General features: G+C 50.5%; 1 protein-coding gene across 6 annotated transcripts in view; it reads right to left on the bottom strand.

Annotated features, from left to right (window-relative positions):
• LOC101062232 (IQ motif and SEC7 domain-containing protein 1) overlaps positions 1–14519 on the bottom strand; it is a 63788-nt gene that overhangs the window by 32643 nt on the left and 16626 nt on the right. Inside the window, exon 1 of one of the 6 annotated variants that reach the window (XM_029833669.1) lies at positions 6900–7138. The exons of 3 other annotated variants lie outside the window; for them this stretch is intronic. In XM_029833669.1, the coding sequence (XP_029689529.1) occupies positions 6900–7018 (119 nt within the window). In that variant the 5' untranslated portion in view covers positions 7019–7138. Of the gene's footprint in view, positions 1–623; positions 1251–4278; positions 4657–6899; positions 7139–14519 lie in introns of those variants that run through there. 2 more of the 6 variants (XM_029833672.1, XM_011602567.2) reach the window with 2 other exon arrangements.

Raw genomic sequence — 14519 nt, 5'->3', positions numbered from 1 at the left:
TGGTGGAAAAACGTTCGCAAAGTACATCGATTTGCATCGCAAACGGAGGAGCGCGCACGCGTCAGCTGTGTTGTGACAGGCGGCAGCAGACATGACAGGAGGCAGCAGGGGGATGGCGGGGATGGCGGGGATGGGGGGGCTGGGCCGCGCACGCTTTTAAATGCACCTTTAAGCTGCAGAAATAAATGTCAGCCAAGAAAAAAAACTCCGAAGATAAAGACAATATTTGCATCCACTAAGTCGTTTCGCTGTTTTCCATCTGAGGTGTTGCTACAGGACATTAGTCCAATTAGCGCGGCGTGACTGAGGCGTTGTGAGGGAGGCGGGAGTCCCCAAACGCATTATGCATTCATAAAATATGGATTCTCTTTTTCTATTTGGGCAGCCGAGCAAGGCCGCAGAGCTCGACTCGGTAATCAAGCCCAGCTCCTGCAGTAGGTGAAGGTGAATAAAGAGGGGTCCCGCCGGGGCAGGAGCCTGCTCAGCTAGCACGTTCAACCGACCACCAGCACCATTCCAACAACTTAACTGGGTCCGTCTAAAAAAGAAACAGCCAAAGACTGAGCTGGCTCGCCAACAAGGGAACCATTTCTCTTCCTGAAATGATCTGCTGGGAGACGTACCTCTTATAAAAGCTGCTGTGGGGGTGCAGACACAGAACGTGCCAGTAATCGAGGCAAAACGCCTTAAACTTCCACATCCTCCAGTCAAGGAATCAAGAGGGCGAAACGGCAGAGGTTTCCGGCGGCATCCACGGGCAGCATGGCACTCCAGAGGCAGGCTGGTTCTCTCCTGCCTGGCCGGCACAGCTGGACGAGTGGCTTCAATCCGCCCAGAACGACCACATCACTCCTGGCAGCGTCACCAACCCGCGTAGGAAACCTCCCGTCTGCGTTGCCAGTGTTACGGCCGGAGGTCCATCCTCTCCTGAAATGTATTTTTATTGGGCTGCTGCTGCCGCTCCGTTTTATTTAGCTCCTATCGAGGTCAGTCGGCTCGTCCCTGATCGTCCACAGTCCAGCATCCACAGAGAGCTCGCGCCTGCAGCCACAGCTGTTCCTCACCGCCACAACTTGTTCCTCAACGGTTCCCCTCCGTCCTTTCCTCAAGAGCAAACTTTTCTAACGAGCCAGAGGCTGGATCTTGGCTCTGGCGTCCTGCCGTCACTCCTTCAGCTCAACGCCATCCTTCACTAGCCTCCTCCTTTCCTCCAGCCCGATGCTGAACCTTCTCCCGTCCTATCTCTGTCCCCCTTACTCCCGTCCCTCTCCCTCCCTCTTCCTCAGCCGCTACCATCCACACAGGACCTCCCAGTAATGTGCCGATTGTGGTTGCCGGGCAACACTCACATACTACTGAAGCTTCAGATGGAATCCTTGCAGAGCCGGCCGTTATTGGCCCACGTCTGAGTGGGGAGGGGCTGCCGCAACGTTGCACGACCCGATGAGGTTACATGGATACATTTGTCAAATAAATATGAGCTTGAATGTTTGGTAAGAAAGGCAGGATTTGGCTAATCCAGATGCTAGAAACAGCACAGATCAATAAATTACTGGCAAAACATTTGAGGAAATCCTCAATTATCATCAACCTGAGCCAGTGATGAGTTTGTGACGCCCAGATATGTCCTGCTCTCCTTTACTGTGCAGGACGTGCAAGTTCAGGAGCACCGCAAGACTTTCCATTCCTTTCTTTTTTTGCATTCAAACAGAGACAGGGCTGTTCTTTCTCCAGTGCCTGCCACGGTGCAGTGCCACCCTGCCCCGGCAGTCATGGGAAAAGGGGTGTGGGAGGGCCTCTCATCAATATTCAACTGCTGTTGGTGTCCAAACACCCCGGAACCCTGGAAAGAGCGCATTTAACACAAACAGGCAAATAATTGACCACACCGTTGTGCATATTTACACACACTGAACATAAAATCAAGACGCTTTTTACACACTACCTGGTTCTATAGTTGCTTCCTCTGTTTCCCCAAATGGAGCAGAAAGGTCTGCATAGCACAAAGGTTCCCCTGAGGGTCCCCTGAGGGCCCATGTAGGCAGCGGAGACACCGCTGAAGCCACTGGGCTACACACCACCATCAGCCCCCCGTCACCATTCACCCCTGATTTACACACAGCTCACTGAAGAGGACCACACAAGACAACTTCCCATTCTGGCTTGCAGGATCATATCCGGTATCCAAAGTATCATAGTTTCATATTCAGCATTTAAGAATGGGGTTCTACCCCAACGCTGATCATCTCAGGGCTGTTTTGGCTCCGGTTGGAAGGTTTTCCCTATTTTTAAAAATATGCCGTTCTCCAGAGGCTTCAGGAAAGGTAACCAATCAGAGCAGCGATTGCACAGCAGGGGGGATGAAGATGAGCCGCTGGCATCGTGGGGCAGGAGCCGAAAGCAGAGGCGCTTTGGGGTGAAGGAAGGTGCAGAGCTGCTTACGTTTCCACACACACAGGGTCAGTAAAACTCTCTTCCACCATCTTCAGCTGGAGAACGGGTGCATATTTTACTGGAATACTTCCTGGGAATCTTCTTTTGCAGCCTGTCAGCAGGTAAATTCCAGCTCTTCAGCCTATGGATACATTGGAAGCAAGTCGGACAGGCAGCTGCCAATAAAGCTGCCCTTTCCCACCTCCGTGCTGTCGACATCAATCTGTAACGCCGCTGCAGAAGTAGGCTGGAATAAAATGAACACGTGCATTTGGCTGCAGGTCAATATTTGCAGAAACCAGGGATTTCAAAATGTGATGGATATTTCCTCCAACCCGGACTTCAATCTCCGCTGCGCTGCAAATGGATCGATGTGATTCCATACTGCTTCAGAGACCAGGAGGGATGTAGAGGCAAGGAAACCGCATCAGCTCTGACATCAGTCTGGATAAAATGACCTTGCGACGGGCCATTGATGTCTCCACCGCGCTGCTGTACGCCGCTGAGAGCCCATCCTTCTCCTTTACCATCGGCGGAGAGTCGTCCTCGAGATTTCACAGTGTTTTACACTAGATATTGACTTCTGAAGAGGCAGAAAGTCCTCTGATCACATGAGAGGAAAAACAGTACAAGAGGTCACAGCTGACACCAGAGAGGGACCCGAGCCAGGAGAGGGAACCTGAGAGGAAACCTGCTGACCTCGGTGATGAACTGATTAAGTTAAACAACAAAGTGAGCAAAAGAAACTGGGTGTTTATATTTACTGCATCTGTGGCCTGTGGGCGCCCCGCCTACTGATTATCACTCTGGAAGGTGTTCAACTACTCCAGAAGAAAGGGAAATGCATCCATAAAGACCTGAAGCCCTATTTCTGATGCGCTTTAACGAGCACAAGAGGGTTTCGGCCAGGATGTGTTAGAACATTTCGCCCCCTGGTGGCAGGACTGAGCGACCCTCCCCCGGTGGAGCCAGGATAGTGAGGACGTGACTGACATCAGCACAAAGAAGAGAATTTTATCATACCTACAGTTTTTGCTGCATTTGACAAACAGCGTCTCAACCCCCCCTCTGAGCATCTGACAGCAGCATACCCCCCCCCGCGCTACTTTATCATGCAGCTTTGTTTCCTCTTATCTGTGATAAAAGCACAGCGCCTGCCAAAAGGGAGATGCTGTTACATGGTAAATGGGGGGGGGGGGGGGGGGGCTCTAGAGTTGCGGTCTAGCATGTTACTTGACCGTCCGGTGCAAATTCCTCACTTCAAAAATAGTTTGAGAAAGTTAAAGTTTGCCCGAGAGGCTGTTCACCCCTGAGCATGGACGCAGACAAGCTGGGGGACACAAAGATGTGGAGTGGGGGGGTATCCACATGAGCAGAGGGCTCTTTTATTACCAAAGAGCACCATCGTTCCTGAAGGGAGGAGGGCCTTGCCACGCTCTAAAAGTCCCCATCTCTGATAATCGTCAACGACTCGGGCCCAAAGCTGAGCCAACATGTCGTCATGTGACATGTGACAGCATCCAGAAAGATTCAGAGAATAAAAGCAAAGAAAACCCTGCCTACTGTAAATAACCTGAATGTGAGGATGAGTCATCAGTATTCAGCCTATAGAATCGGCAAAAACCAGAGAATCAGCTTTGGAGCTGGGAGACACGGCAGCCGTTACGCAACACTGATAAACATCCTCGTATGTGCATTTTATTCCTGCCAGAGGAAAAAACTGTTCTGGAGATGCTAATGTCGCTTCTGACGTTGCCGTTGGCAAAGACGGGGGATTATTATGGACTGTTCCCGAACCACGGATGCGTCAGGACCGGCTCCACCCCTGAGGAAACTTTAACTCACGGAAAAGTGCCCCCGAGAGGCCGGCGGCTCCCATCGGTTTGATAATCCCGACACATGGTCGACACGGCCTCCCGCTGAAAAGCTCGCTGCCAGCCTGCAGATGTCCAGCTGCTCGGGCTTTAGTGGACAAATGGCCGACGCCACCGAGAGCCAAGTTCTGCGCCAGCGTGGCAGAAAGAAGTCATGGCTGGCTCATCCCGTACAGGCGGGTCCAGGAGGAGGGTTGAGACACAGGAGAAGACCGCGGCCCTGACACGTTGACTTTCTCCCGAAAATGCGCCGTTAACTCCATGAAATCCATTTCTCAGGATTCATATCAACTATTTTCAGAATCGCTGTTATAAAAAGGTCTTTCAGGCTTGATCCCCAGCTCCAACCATTGAGGAACCCTTTCCTCACAGAGCCCTCCTCTTTACATCTCGGATGTAATTCTACACTTGGTGGGACCTATTTTGGTCCCGGCAGAACGTAACCGGAGCTCGCTTCAGTTGCCTTTCACTTGACTTTTTCAAAATGAAGGCATGATGGTCTGGCGACCGAAGCGGAAGCTTCAATGCAATGGTGAAGCAGCACACGTCAGCAAGACTGAAAGCCCGGCGGTTGTTGGCATCTCATAAATGGCTCCTAGAGATCAAATGGCAGCTCAATAAGCTATAAAGTCCTGAGACCAGGCAACAATCGGCCGCTTTAAGGGTGGACCAGCGGAAAATTAACTTAAGAGCTCATCAGACTCAATTCCATTAACATTGTCCAATTTAATGATGCTGTATCAGCACATTCTGAGCCAGCACAAGTGGACCAGGAAGTCCACTCTACGCAGATCTGCATGCAGCCCTGCGCCTGCTGCCTCCGGTGGAGGGATATCGAGGGCAACGCTGGCTGCTGACTGGAGCTGCAGAGCTCAAACCTGGTCCGTCACTCCCCGACAGCTGCGGTGACGCATTTGTTTGCATCAGCGCTTGCGTCATCTGAACGGGGCCGCCGCAGGAGAACCTCTCAACCGATGAGGGGAAATGTTTCTATATGGCAGGAATGCCCTCTGAGAACGGGTGGCATTAGCTCCGGGGGGGGGGGGGGGGCTTATATGCCACCCGGCGAAGTTCCCATTCAAGACATCACTTGCGAGACCCTAAAACGTGCACATACTGTGTGTGGTGTCAGCAAAACCGCAGCTTGTGCGCTCCACACAACCTGTGAGAAGCAGGGACCCTGAGCGCCGCCAGGGGGCAGCACTCAGCACATCATTTTAATAGAGAACATGGGAAATGCAGCTAATTTTTGGGGGATTGGAGTTCACCCAAGATAAAAACAACCCTGCTGTGGTCACCATGAGCCGATCTTCTGGTCAGCTTTCCCTTTCGTGCATCATCCTTGAAAACAAATAGAATCAGCGCAACTTTATCGACAAGTACAGAGGGACGACCAACTCTGAACATGCAGAACACAGCTGCAACTAGCTACACTTATCGACCCGATATCAATTTTCAAGCGTCAGCTAAATAAGATGCTCGTGTCCCCCCCCCAGCGGTCGCGTTCCCAGTGGTTCATTTGTAGCTTGTTAAGTCCTTCGGCTCAGTCACGTGATGATCTTAAAAGCCTCATCTGTAATAATTAAAAAAACAAAACAAGACGCAGACAATATAGATCTGAGCTGAATCAAACACTACTTGTCTTGAATAGAACTGCAATTACTGGCTGCCAAATGTCCGTGCACGCTTCCCCGTACACAAGTCGGAGGTTTAATCCAGCGGAACGCGGGGGCAGATTGCCTGTGAAGGACTCTGTGGAGACTCGTGAAGGTCTCATATTCATTAGGATGACTGATCCCCGTGTCCGGCGTGAGCGACCGACACGGCAGGGTAATACAGCTGAGCACCAGATGACGAGCACGTGTGTGGAAAACTGTTTTGCGTGCACACGGCTGCAGAAAGGAGCTGCAGCGTGGTTGAGGTCTGGGGTCCCGCTGCAGAGACAGGAGAATGCTACACGTGCACCGCCGTTACATCACCGCGCCAAAAATACTAAATTCTGTCACGGCCCAAGGCGACGATGTTTTATCTTGGCCACGTTTGATCTGAGCCGAGCTGACGCGTTCGTACACAAGTGCCACGCACGTGCGTGCCGGAATCACAGCTCAGACCCAGGCGCAGGCATGACGGTGCCACCCATGACAACAAGAGTCACACCCAGAGGAACGGCGGAGGTAGCGGGGGAGTCATGTGCCCGCTAAGAGCCGCCACACTGTCCTCCACAAATGACTCATTTTTCCAACCGACCGAAGGAGCCCTGAACGCATCGCTCACATGACTCGGCTGAGACTTCACACATGCTGAATGACAACCAGGACCCGTCGTTCCACGCAAATGCGCGTGTTTGAGATGGTCCCTGGCGACATTTTTTGCTCTTCATTCACGCCAGCGAGTGCGTGTTCCGCCTCGCCGCCCCTCCCCGGGACAGAGACGTTGTTTACTCAGGACGCAGGGATGGAGCAGGAGAGGACAGAAGAAGGTCTGGATGTCAGAGGTGACTCAGCACAGATGTGTTTTCCGTCCCATCGCTGCTTCTCCCCATGAATGGGATCCACGCCAGAGACGCCCCGACACTCCGAACACGCTACTCACATGTCGTAGAGGCGGTAACCCATGGCGGAGCCCGGTCTGCTTGAATGGGGACCCGGCTCCCGTGTCCGCCTGGGGTCCGTGCTGCTCACCACGGCGCGCCACACGCTTGGTTTGTCCATCCTGTGCGCTGGTCAGTGGAGGTCGACGTTGGGATGGCGTGCGCACACGGGCTCGCTCACATTCACTCTGCCTTCCTCTCTCTCTCAGTCACAAACACGGGCTGCCAGAGAGCGGTGGGCGTGATGTAACAAGGAGCATCCAAGAGGCTGGAGGCTTGTAGGGGGGCAGCAGGTGATGCAGCAGGCTAAGTGTGTGTGTGTGTGTGGGGGGGGGGGGGGGGGGGGGGTCACAGAGCTGAGAAACTCAAGGTCGTCTGTCGAGCACTGGGAATTCAAAAAGTGGAGGGTCTGTCTTTGTTTTGGGGCGTCGGAGCCTGAGGGGAAAAAGCATCCTGGAGGATGCTGGGAGAATTTAGTGCCTCAGACACACACACATACACACACACACACACACCCCTCTCTCTCTCCACCCTCTTATCTGCAGTGAGTAGTACAGTCCTCAACAGGCCCACTCCATTGGCTCCTTGGTCTCCATAGAAACAGGAGGATGTGTCAGGGGTACAGCACATTATCATGCCTTCTCTCCCCTCCCAATTTGTTTTCTGTCTCTCTCTCTTCCCATTTCTCTTCTTCTCACACCCCCCCCCCCCCTCCCTCCCTCCCTCCCTCCCTCCCTCCCTCCCCTGGAATCGATGCATTTCTCTGTAGTGTCTTTCAAAACAGATGAGACGCTTCAATCTACTGAGGATCGTTCCGCACGGGCAAAAATGCTGCTGCAGAAAAGTAGAAAAAAAGGGAAAAGAAAAACAGGCGAAGGAAGAGATAAAAATGTGAGGAACGAAGCAGAAATAATCCAAAATAAAACAAAATAAAATAAAGACCAAGATGATAGACTCTTTCCTGGACCTTTGCAGTTCCTCAATTTCTCCCGAAACACAAAGTTAGACGGAGATCGGGAAGGAGGAAACGGGTAAACAGCGATAAGAATCCATCTTCTCTCGAGGATTAAAACAGCTGGCGACCGGAGAATTCGTTACAGCTCGATGATGAAGCTGTTGTTTACACCTTTGTAGCTAGAGTGCCTATGGCGACATCTCTCACCAGGACCTTATAAAGCCACACACACACACACACACACACACACACACACACACACGCGTGGGGGCTGATGGCTCACGGGCCTCCAGGAGAGGATGTGTTTCATCCCAGGCAGATTCAATAGCACGCAGTGTTAACGAACAAGGTTACCATCAGGCCCTCTGTCTTTTTGTTAATTAACTTGTCTGGTTTCTAATTGTAGATTCATCCAAAGACAATTACGCCGGCTGAGTGTGTGTTCCGGTTATCAGACGTTGACACGGACCTGTTTTCACTCAGTTCTTGTGCGACGACGGAGAGCTGTAGAACGTACCAGGAGAACAAGGTTCCTGGTCTCCAGTCAGGTGACTTGTGGCGGTTTTGCCCTCCTCACGTGAATATTAAGAGTTTCCTTTGATTGCGCAATATTGCAGATTTAACTCTGGATGACTGACGCCAGGTTACGCACCCATTTCATTAGTGGATCGCTCCAGGAAAACCCTGTTCTACTGGAACGAGGGGGGCAGTGACAGAGGCTACGCTGAGCTCCATCCTGACGAGCAGCTAACACGAATCTGCAAACACGCACGCACGCACGCACAAGCACACGTGCATGCAGACCGTTCGCAGTCAGGACACACTCAGCCCGCAGCGCAGCGGCCCTCTCGTAAAACCCCAAACAACCCTAATTTCACGGCTGAAAAAATCTCCCGCTGCAAAAAGCTTCCAGGACCAAATCGTCCTGCTGCGAGACAAAGCCTCCAGATCTGTCCTTCACTTCCAGAACCAGCGCTGAGGCTGCTCCGGGATGTAAACGCAGAAACTGGAGCTACAGGGAAGACATACAACAACCACGAGCTGCCCATTACAGAAGTGTTCCTGAGACCAGCCTGGGATGGGGGTTAGGGGGGTTAGAACAGCGCTGGTGGGACGTGGCCTCTCAGAGGACAGCGAGCGTTTTGCATACATTAGCCTCCCTCTCTTCTGTGTCAACGTATGGCCCCTTTTAGCTCCGCCGGCCTGTGTGTGGTGTTGGCTGATGGAGAACAGAGGGCAGGACTGTGGGGAACGGTTCCCCGCAAACACACGATGCATTCAGAGTGCTTTACAGGCACGTAAAAAGCAGCTTTTACGGGGAGAGGAAATCCATACTGATGACTTCCACCTAACCGCCTGCTGCCTGCCCGCTTCCGGATGGAGCCGACTGGAGAGCACAGAGAGCGCTTCCTGACCGGAACCTGACTCTGCGCCACAGCAGTAAATAGCATCGCTCCCGTGGAACCTGCAGCAGATCTTTACCGTTTCTGTGTGGATCTGAGCTCTGCTGTTCTAATAATTCTGTTGGGAATGTTTGCGCATTAAATGTTTCTTTGCTCTCATCTGAGCACCCCCTTCCCACAGTTGGGACTTCAGCATATTTTAAACGGAGAGCGTGAAAGAGGGGGGGGGGGGATCCAGAAACGGGAGGGAAAGAATCGTCCTAGCAGCATTTACACTTGGCCGCCACAAGGTGGCAGTGCATCTCTTCTACAATACCAAGCGCAGCCTGATTTTCTTATTACCATTAACAGATATTGATCATTTCTGTTAATTACAAAGAAAAATACATAATGCGTGTCAAAACAAGTGGAATGTTGCAACGTTAAACACCGATGAAGGAAAAAGGAAAACAAAGACCTCCCGAGGGGAAAGAGCAACAATAAGCAGCATTTCATGGCATTTTAGATAAAACGGAGTTGAGAGCACATTTACAGTTGTTTCAGCACATCCTGCTCTGCTGAAGAAATATAAAAAAAACAACCTTTTCCAGCACACGAAAACATTATTGTAACCACTCCGTTTAGTGCGAGCAGCTGAGCAAACTGGACTCCCCGCCGACGGTGACCTCTCCTTCAGTTTGGAAACTGTTGTTTTTCCGTGCAACAACGCAACGCAGCCTCGCCGGAGCTCTTTGGCAGAGGGCACAGCGTTGTGCAAAGGCTCCTTCTGTCACTGGCTTGGCCTCAAGCCTGAGAAGATGAGAAGCAGAAGACAGAGGAGCTTTTCATAGCTGGCCAAACAAAGAGCCTCTCAATGTGGAACAGAAACGAGGCCGTTTCTCCACCTTTCTGGGCCCACGCGGAGGGTCGTTGTTGCCATTACAGCCTTTATGATAGGCTAAGGTCAACAGTGCTGCTAAGGAGCCCCTAGAGAACCCGATACTTGAGTATTAGCACTATTTACCAGTAATTAAATCAAAGTCAGTCAATTTAATCTCACAAAAGTTAATTTAACCAATTACTTTATAAAAAAGCACTTTAATTCAGAGTCTACTGTTCTCACACAATATCAAGAATTTCAAACTTCATTAACTGTTTTCAGAGAGCCAGAATCTGCCTCCACAGCTGACTCTCTATGAGAAACTTTATTTGTGTTTAAGGCCAAATTCCACCCATAATGTGTAAAACATTTTGGGCAAATGTGTCTGCTGCAGTCTTTCATCAGCATATCTGTTACATTTCACTACTTTAAATGTGTGTATTTACACATAAATGGTCCAACACCCCCTGATCTATATGAGAAGACGGACACAAAGTTTAGCTACAATTGGCACCAACTGGGTTTCTGCACAAATTTTGGAGGGGGGGGGACTACGTTACCCACAATACCCCGAGTGTCAAACCGGCATCTCTGATCGGTGGAGCCTAAATTTCTGGTTAAAACACAGATTTCTCTTTTACTGATGGGTTCAGAGCAGTTAGCCGTTAGCCTTTCTGCTACTTCACTCCTCTCTTGAGGCTTCATGCACTTTCAGAAGAACGCGATCTAACTGTCAGCAGGAATCTGGAGGAGGCAAAAAGGGTACGAAAAAGCGCCTGTGTGGATTATGTTAGTACAGCTGCACTGGAAGATGGGAGGCTCCAAGAAGGGCTTGTTAAATATCAGCTGTGCAGATCTGAAGTGCTGGCATGAGCACAGTCTCCAGCATTGGCACCGCACGTTGTTGTCATCCCAGAGATCATCCCTGGCGATATGACCCAAATATCTTCCTTTGTTTACCACATCTGCCATAAAAGAATGGAGGCTTTTCCTTCATTTCCTTCTCAAGGCTTCAGCTACTGTGACGGTGCGTTAAGATATCACCAAATGATTGATCGGCTGATCGCGATCTTTGCAACCACAACCAGCGACTCCAGATCCCCCCACCCCCCCCACCCCCCCAGGTCTGTATGAGACTCCTAATTGCCCCTGGGTGCAGGTGTGTGAATGGTGAGTGTGGTGACCCGTCCAGGGTGAACTGCCCCTCTTGCATGGAGCGAGCAGGTGAGTCAGTGCCCATGACACCGTGAGTGAGCCCCCCCCCCCCCCCCCCCCGGTTTCATGGCTGCTGGATACGCTGTCTTGCGTGTCTCATTTATGCGTGCCACCACCCATGTCCCCTCACTCTAATCCCTCCCTCATAAGCCCTTCTCCCCCCCTCAGCTCCTCAGCTCACACAAACAGACCCCACAACCAGCGTCATTGTTGATGTCTCTCTGCGGAGGCTTTCTCAGCGGCTGAGCCGAAACCAGCTGAGGACAGACAATTGCCCTCTTCGGGCTTATTTCCTGCAGGGGCGGCGCGCCTCCTCCCGGGCGCCCTCCCCACCTCGCTCCCGTCCCCGCTCGCGCCGGTACGCAACAGTGGAATTGTAATTGCCTCCCGTCAGACGGGGAGACGGATCTGAAGCGCTCTCAGCGGCTCTCGGCATGATATTACCTGGGCGGGGAGCAGATGGAAGGATAAGCTCTTTGAGGGGAGTGCAACGGTATCAATAATCTCCCTCTAGATCTACTTTACCAGGCAACACCACAAAGGCTAATAGAGTGAAAGCAAAGAAAAAGAAAAAGATGTTCCTGAATGTTTTGGTGAGCCTGAGGTGCAGCTGCCGAGCTTATAAAGATGGAAACACGTGATTTTTTTTTTACACCCCCTCTTTCGAGCATCTGGTTGGATTTTCATCACTGGTGACACGTTACGTTTACTTCCATCACATTACACAGCTGTGCAGAGGAGAATAAAAACTGGGAACCTTTTCGCCACGCACAGAGTTTAAATATGTTGCCTTTCTTTTAAAGTTTGTCTGTTTTTACCCCCTCAAAGAGGAACATCTCAGCAACCAGAGGACCTAGAGCGCATCTACAGAACCCTTTTATCACTCGGCTCATGCTGGTTTTATTACGTTTTTCATTTCAAACTAAAACTGACATGTTTCAAAGCAGCTGGAGAGGTTTGGGAAGCTTCAGCACCACTTGAAAGACACATTCTCCTGATACAGAGGTTAACTGGAAACAGGCGACGGAGAGGCTTAGCGCTCCAAAGGTAAGGATCGGAAAAGGTTAACCGTGTTATGGTGAGGTGCATGGGAAAATATCATCTCTCAAAGCTGGAAGGAATAGAGATCCCACCTACATCCCATAATAACACCAAAATATTCAGACAATGTGTCGAGATGTAAGAGGATAAAAAGCAGCTGGATGCTTCTGATCCAGCATCCTTGAGGCAACAGTAAATTTAAAATGATTCTTGAGAGAAGAATCTCAGGAATGCTTTGAAAACCCACAGTCAGTAAACACACCACAATTTATAAACCATTTCCTTTGCTAAAAAGGGGAAAATAAAAGCCCAGTGAGGCAAAATTTCCAATACACATTTAGGAATTAGCTAAGTCTTTGTGTGGTCATTAATTAGGTTTTTTTTCTTGGAACATTATGGTTAAATGTGGGCTTAAGTTACAGAAATATGAAGAATTTATAGTGCTGGTATTATATATTCATGTTTCTCATTTGTTATTCAAACGCGAACATGGCAGCGGCGACACTTGCAGTTGCATTAGTGCACATGACACGGGTGCCGTGCACAGCTTTTTCCTGGGTCCCAGATCAACACGCGCTTCAATCCAGACGCTCTTACTGTTAATTCCAGTGCGGGAAAATGCTGTATTTGCAACAGCGCGGCTTCAGACGCATCGCCCAATGAAAATATGCACCACATCATGGTGATTAAAACACGAATACGAGACGCCGGCGTCCTCATCAGCTAAAATAATGTGCTGTATGAAGCAAAAACCACACAAATCTACTCCCTTTCAAAACACAAGGGAAAGCTGACGCGACAGAATGCTAAACCTAGACCTGTCCCGCGTTTTTATTACATTTGGCAGGAGAAAACTGAGACTAAACAAATGAAAGACGGTTATTAAAATGAATACTGAGGCAAACTGGACGAGGCTATTATGAGCTTGTCATTTAAGATACTCAAATTACAAATGACTCTTTTATTGAGTTCACCTTCACAAGCTTATTTAAAGGCCCCTTCATGCTTCCACTCCTCTTTAGATTCAACCCAATGAAAAATACTCAAACAAATATGGCAACACAACAGTCACACGCGGCTCCGAGCAAAAACTTTTTCCACAATCGCGCTCTGCAGCGCAGCACGAGGCCTGTAATTAACAGCTCCGGAATGTGTCGACGGAACAGTCGCTGCGAGCTTCAAAGGCACTCGGCAGCTTTCCCGAGAGGTCGGGCCCGTCGTGGAGGAGGCCTTTCTGCTCCACGCCCACGCTAAATGACGGTGCAGTTTGTGAATTCCCATCTGGTGAAATCCAAACTTCTAAGAAGACGCAAAGAACTCTTCCTGGCATCACTGCAACTTGGAAAACCACACGTCAGAGCGGGAATGCTAACAGGACACACGTATGATGGCATGAAAAGCACGTATTTCTCTGATCCCCTGGCGAAGGCGCTGTCAGGGCGAGGTCACAACCTCCCCAATGAGCTGTGTTCCTGCCTCCGGTCGTCGGCAAAAAACACGCCGGCAGGAGGCCGGCAGATCGTCCGTGATCCCACGAACGCGCTGCCGTTACCTGGGAATCGATAGGCTCTGCAGAGGTGTTATTACAGGGCCTGGAGATAATAGTCATTCATTGTAATGAATATCATTAAGCATCTGAATTATTCAGAGGTGAAGCGGAGCTCCTGGTTCAGATACGGCACCAGACAACCAATCAGAGCTGCCTGCTAACCTCACCTCTGCCTCTGTGGCTGTTTATCACATCAGATGGGTTTTTAATTGAGAGGAGCAGATACACAAGTCAGAGAGGAAGCAGATGTATTTGGAGTGAATGAATGTGTGTGTGGGGGGGAGAAAGGGCCACATGAAGGGGGAAAAAATCAAAAGGGAGGCGTGAAGTGCGGAAAAAGGAACAGAGAGCATCTTGGGCATTTAAAAGCATTCATTCAGCCTTGAGCTGGGCTTGATGGGTGCAGAGAGGTCTGAGATCTGGACGGGACTGAACTCGGAGGCAGCTGCAGGCGGTGAATGCAGCAGCCGCCGCACAAACAAAACCCCAGTCAGATAAAACCTGCTTTTCAGGCGAGCTGCTCACACACAGGAAGCCGGGTTTTTAAAAAAAAAATCCTCTGTTGATGAGGTCATCTCCATTATAACACTAGAGCTGGCC

The sequence above is a fragment of the Takifugu rubripes genome, chromosome 3 (genome assembly GCF_901000725.2).
Source record: "Takifugu rubripes chromosome 3, fTakRub1.2, whole genome shotgun sequence".
Lineage (NCBI taxonomy): Eukaryota > Metazoa > Chordata > Actinopteri > Tetraodontiformes > Tetraodontidae > Takifugu > Takifugu rubripes.
This window is presented reverse-complemented; position numbering and strand designations above follow the sequence as displayed.